The sequence below is a fragment of the Octodon degus genome, unplaced genomic scaffold, assembly GCF_000260255.1.
Source record: "Octodon degus isolate 3935 unplaced genomic scaffold, OctDeg1.0 scaffold00043, whole genome shotgun sequence".
Taxonomy (NCBI): domain Eukaryota; kingdom Metazoa; phylum Chordata; class Mammalia; order Rodentia; family Octodontidae; genus Octodon; species Octodon degus.
The window spans coordinates 5,443,436-5,449,547 of record NW_004524619.1 but is presented as its reverse complement, the minus strand read 5'-3'; the positions used below and the strand labels follow the sequence as shown (position 1 = coordinate 5,449,547).

The 6,112-nt window shown below is 37.1% G+C and overlaps 1 protein-coding gene across 10 annotated transcripts in view; it reads right to left on the bottom strand.

Moving 5' to 3' along the window:
• Window positions 1–6,112, bottom strand: part of Dnah12 (dynein axonemal heavy chain 12) — a 186,845-nt gene that overhangs the window by 177,616 nt on the left and 3,117 nt on the right. For all 10 annotated transcript variants that reach the window (XR_002821196.1, XM_023715784.1, XM_023715785.1 and 7 more), the window contains exon 2: window positions 2,341–2,542. Coding sequence is in view for 9 of the 10 variants with exons in the window: in XM_023715784.1 (XP_023571552.1) it covers window positions 2,341–2,510 (170 nt within the window). In the remaining variant the exon portion in view is untranslated. The remainder of the gene's footprint in view (window positions 1–2,340; window positions 2,543–6,112) is intronic.

The following is a 6,112-nucleotide window of genomic DNA, read 5'->3' as shown; positions in this document are numbered from 1 at the left end:
AAAGTGGTTGGGGTAGATATATAGCTACATTCTGTTAATGAATAGAATGATTTGTTCTAATGGTGTTTGTAAATAGGATCACAAGTCTGCATCTTGTACAGCAATTAATCACTAAGAAGAATATATGCAGTGTATTATTTGTTGAAAAATAAAAAAAAATTAAAAAAAAAAACAAAACAAAGTGAGCTCAAGGCCAGCCTGAACTGCACAGTGAGACCCTGTCTCAAAAAAAAAAAAAAAAGACCTTGCATATCTCATTATGTGACAGGTGAATGTTCACAACAATAGTAAGCTACCCCCAGGGTATCCGAGGGTGAACAGTGGTAGGTGACAATCCTCCTCACTTTCAGAGGCAGCCCAATATATTCTCAGCTGCCTCGTATTCTCAGGAACAAATTTCTTAGACTGAGTTGGATCCTTTTAACTTCTCTTCTCTGGAGCTATATAGGTTATATTCTCCTTTTATGTTACCCTTCCAAATTTTAATACCTATCCAGTTCCTTCATCTACTCCTCTTAGTAAGAACTACTGCTCATAGTGAGTTTATTGTGTTATAGATGTTGTCATAAACAAAGATCTCAGTTAACTCTTACGCAATCCTAAGAGTAAGCACCTTTCTCCATCTTACAGACAGGAACATGGAGACAAGTTAAATAACTTGCCAAATTTAAATGCCTGACACACTGCAGAGAAGGGATATGAACTCAGGCCCAATTGATGTCAGAACCAACCAAGGAAATCAGCTTCCTTCAAATTAGGTAGCTTCAAATTTCCTCTTTCTCCTCTGTACCTTTCTGATTTGTCACTGTCTTTCTTAAAGTATAATGCCAGAATTCTAGATGTTGTTTCACAAGTGCCCAGTGAAATTTTTATTTTTAATTATATCTTATTGGTACATTTTATATATACAAACTGATCACATTCATCGTAGAGAATTTGTACCTGTACATGATATAACCTGCAGAATGAAAACCCCCTCCTCCCCTTCCTATTACACAAAGCTTCACTTCTATGTTTTCCTTTCTTTTTTTTTTAACTTTTCATTTCTTTGCTTTCCGATCTCCATTTGAACATTTTCCTCCTATTTCACAGTTCTGTTATACATTTTAGTCCTTATTTATGCTTTCAGTTTCTCACACCAGAGAAACAGTGCAGTGCTTGGACACAAGATGCATCCATTTACCTAGAAATGTCCCAAATATATCCTTTTTTATGTCAGAGTTTTATTTCATTACATAAAAAAAACCCCACATCTTCTTTATTCATTCACAAACTGAAGGGCTGGGGAGATGGCTCAGTAGAATAAGCGCATGTATACAATGTGTTAATTATTGAAATTGTCCTACCAATTTGATTTGAAACTGTCTCATTGCTATTTGTTTATCAATAAGATTATGGGAAAAATGAAATATAAAAAAAGAAAAGGTAATGAAAGATTGCTTTTCTATGTGAAGACTGGCAAAAAAGAGAAAATTTTAACACTCCTTGCCAATCCAGATGTACACCGAATTGTTGGAACCACTATAAGTGCAAGAAATTATGGTCTCTGCTGCTAGACAAGGCAGTGCGATTACTATTTATCTGTGATTATGGAAGATATTAATAAAAGTCATTAATAAGATAAAGAAAACAGGATATTGTACCATGTTTTCTTTTGTATAGTGAAATTTTAATTACCATTATTTGAAAGATAAAGCACTTTTCCTGGCCTGCTGTGCTAACCCTAACCCAGGGCATGCTGAGGTTGAGATTTAGCTTGGTGGCGCACACCTGTAATCCCAGTGCTTGGGAAGCTGAAAACAGGAGATCACTACAAGTCTGATCTTTGTATTGAGAACCTGTAGGCCTTGCACTAAATTCAGAAATAAATAAATAAGTAAAATGAAAGATAAAGCACTTTGTAGAAAGCAATGCTATTTTTAGAGGCCCAATTTCTGAGTTGCACTTTAGGGGACCAGTATTATTATAACGTATTGTGATGCAGAATATAGAATTTAAAGTTTGTGAATGCTAAACCCAGATCACTTGGATCCAAACTCCAGCCATGTGGCCTTTGACAAGTTACTTACCTTCTCTGTATCTCAGTTTATTCATCTAAAAAAAATCCAGAGATATTAACAGTATTCACCTTATAGGGTTGTAGGTACAGTTACAAGCACAATATCTGAAAAAGTAAGTACTGTGTAACACTTGCTATCACTATGATTACTTTTCCAGGGTTTTTCTAATTAATTTGCTAACATTGTGCTTATGAACAACCTAAATCTTTTTGTAAGAATATGAATACTAATCACTTCACTTGCATTCCAAGCAAGGATGGTTAATGAATTTGCTACTTACACTAACTCATTAATTGTCTTCTGCTGCTCCTTGGACCTTCTGTACTTTAATAACTTTCTCTGTTCTGGTGTGACAGCATATAGGTTTTCTGGGGGATAAACAATAGGTGGCAATTTCAACTTCAGAGCCTCCTTCTCTGCTGAAATGGCATCTTTGTTTGGATCTGACATCTTGGTCCCCTAAGATTAAAATACTCTGTACTCTGAAAAGAAAACAGTCCATATAGCCATTATTGTAAAGCCAAGCCTTAAGACAGTCATAGCTCACATATCAATACCAAAAATAAAATACTCAGCCTTGTAGATCTTTCTCCCAACCACAATGCTATTAAAGCACACCAGCTGAGGTGCAGGGATTTCTGTATCACTCATTTGCTAGGAAAAATGAAGCCAAACATTTCCATTTCAGTGCTTAAATCTAAGAAACTGAATTAGGCGCTCTCTAAATATCCTTCAAGCTCTAAAATTCTGGGTTAGAGTGTTTCCTGAACCAACATTAAAAAAACAAAACAAAGGGGGCCGGGAAGATGGCTCAGCAGGATAAGCGCTTGACTAGCAAACGCAAGGATCTGAGTTCAATCCCGGTTCCACCAAAAAAAAAAAAAAAAAAACCAGAAAACCCAGTGGTCGAAAGAGAAATCTCCTCCTGCCAGGAAAGCCAACGTTTAACCTCATTAATATTGCTAGTGGGCGTGGTGGAGTGTGCCTGTAATCACAGCATTCTGGAAGCCAAGGCAAGAGGATCACTGCGAGCTCAAGACCAGCCTGGGCTACAAAAGTGAGTTTCACAGCCAGCTTGAGCTGTATAATGAGATCCTGTCTCAAAAAGACAAAAAAAAAAAAAAAAAAGCTAAAAAAATTATTGCAAACCTTCCTACCCTCCTATCAAATGATCTTATGATCAAGCACAAATATTCATACTTTTTTTTTAGAGGTACCAGGGATCGAACTCAGGACCTTGCCCTTGCCCAGCAAGCATTTATTCCACTGAGCTATCTCCCCAGCCCTCAAATATTCATACTTAAAGCATAGCAAATTTAAAATGTCACATAAATGCTCAACAATTGATCTATGTATCTATCCAACTGTGGGATCAATTACGTCTGCCACAGATGTCCGCAAAGTTTAGCGATTCCTGCCCTATTTCTGCTAGGATCCTAATCTAGATCAGGAAGAGAGACAAGAAAAGTTAGAGAACAAGAACCATACCTCTAATTGCTTACTGTCTCAAGGACCAAGAATTACAGAGCTTCTCCTTTGGTGAGAGGAAGGAATTTAATGAAGGGTGAAGCTTCCAGAATCTCACTGGTTCCTTGGTAAGCTAGGGTCACTAACTGAGTTTAAAAGCAACCTTGTGGTTGTCCTGGAAACTCAAGTCACTGCAAGAAGGATTGGCTGAAGTGGGGAAGAGGGAAACAGTTGCTAAGCTACAAAAGAGAGGATCATTTGTCACAACAATAACTCCAGTAAATGGAGGGAGGGTTTTTTAAAGCAAAAAACAAACAAACAAACAAAGAAACCCTAACCACCTTCCCTTGGAGGGCATTTGGAAAATCTGGGTCTATAAGTTTTGGGAAACTGCGAGCTAGAAATGTGCCTCCATTGAGAAAAACACAAAACAAAACTGTATCTTCCTCTCAGAGACAGTCTTCCAGGGTCTCCATAAGGACTTCCTGTAAATATTGTGACTAATCAGCAGTTGATCTCATTTCTCTATTGGCTGCTATTCATTCAGTATATTCAGGAAATCCTTGCTAAAGTCACACAGGGTAAGATGTGCAAGTGTGAGGTCCTGAGTTTGAGTCCCAGTCACCCGCCCCCCGCCCCCGCAAAAAGAAAAAAAAAAGGTATGAACTTGGCAAACATGCTTGGAGAAAAATTGTGATAGCTGCAACTCACAATGCCTCAGTGTATAATCCAACTGAAGAACAGCCTGTGTGAACACCATGTGCCTAAAAAAAATGGAAGGATTTTATCCTGGTGGTGTACTGATGGCATATTCATTTGACAAATATCACTATGTGCCAGTCAGTGTCAAGAATTTTAATGAGGGTCTAGCCTACATTACTGTATCTGGCACACTGTAAGTACTTCATAAATGTCATTTAAAGTGAGCGAATGGACCATTTTGTATCTGTGTATTCAAGATGGTTAGGATAAATAGCTACATTCTCTCAATTCAAGGAATAGAGGCATTTGTTCTAATAGTGTTTGCAAATAGGATATCATGTCTGCATCTTGTACAAGTAACCACTAGGAAGTATGCAATGTGTTAATTATTGGAACTGTCCTACCAATTCAATTTGAAACTGTCTCATTGCTATTTCTCAATAAAATTATGGAAAAAATAAATATAAATAAAAAAATAAAGTGAGAGAATGATGAGGCTTAGAGAATAATCCCATGACTCAGGAGGCTGAGGCAGGAGGATCACTACAAGTTCCAGGCCAGCCTAGACTATACTGTAAGTTCAAATCCAGCCTGAACTACGTAGCAAGACCTTGTCTCAAAAATAAAATTTAAAAATAAAAGTGAGGGAATAAAACTTTTTGATAATCGTAAAGCATATTGGTTTTCTGCCAGCACTAGAGCCACAAATCTGCTTTTGATTTCTACGGGTTTGTAATTTCTGAAAAGCATCATACATTATATAGTCTTCTGTGTCTGGCTTTTTTCACATAATGCTAGCGTGTTTCAGGTTCATCCATGTGCAATGTATAATAGAAGTTACTTTTTATTTCTGGATTCCATTATATGCAGATATTTTATTTAACCATTCACCAGTTTGAGACTACTGTGCATGGAGTTTTAGCTCTATATATGCTTGGATGAACGTAATTTTCATCTCTCATGATATGAGATCTACATAACTGCTGACTTGAATGGTAAGTCTATGGTTAACACTTTAAGAAACTGCCAAACCCTTTTCCAAAGCAGCAGAAAGATTTTACATTCCTACCAAAATGAGGGTTTGTTTCTCCACATCTTTCCCAGCATCTGGTATTGTGTTTTTTGAGTATAGTTATTCTTGTGAGCATATAGTGGTATCTGACTGTGGTTTTAATGTGTATGTCCCTATGACCATCTTTTTATGTGTTTTATGAGCCATTAATATAATTTCATATTCATCTCCTATCTCCTTCATGGTGTTAGTAATTGAACTTGGGGTTTTTCTGATGCTGGGCAAGTGCTTTCCGCTAAGCTACAGCCCAGCCCATGACACATCTTTTTTGGATGAAACATCTATCAAAATGTTGCCCATTTTTCTTATCATCTGATTTTAAGTGTTTTTTATATATTCCAGATGCAAGACTTTTATCAGAGAATTTGCAAATGTATTTTTGCGGTCTGTATTAAGATTTACACTTTTCATAATGGTATTACTTAGTGGGGTGTTCTTTTTGAGACACAGTCTCACTATGTAGTTCAGGCTGGCCTCAAGCTTGGAGCAATACTCCTGCCTCAGCTTTCTGAGGGCTGGGGTTAAAAACATATGCCACAATACCGGTTGAGTTGCATCTTTTGAAGACCGTAAGTTTTTGTCTTTGATTAAAGTTCCATGTTCGCAAAAAAAAAAAGAAAAAAAAAAAGATTCATAATATCTATTGCTTCCTTTTATAGATTGTGATTTTTTAAATAAAAGACAGATAAGGTTATAAAGATTTTCTCTGGGGCTGGTGAGATGGCTCAGTGGTCTAAAGCACCTACTTGGAACAAGCTTGGCAAAGTGAAGGGACCGCGTTCGATCCCCCAGCACCATATGCCAGTCAGCT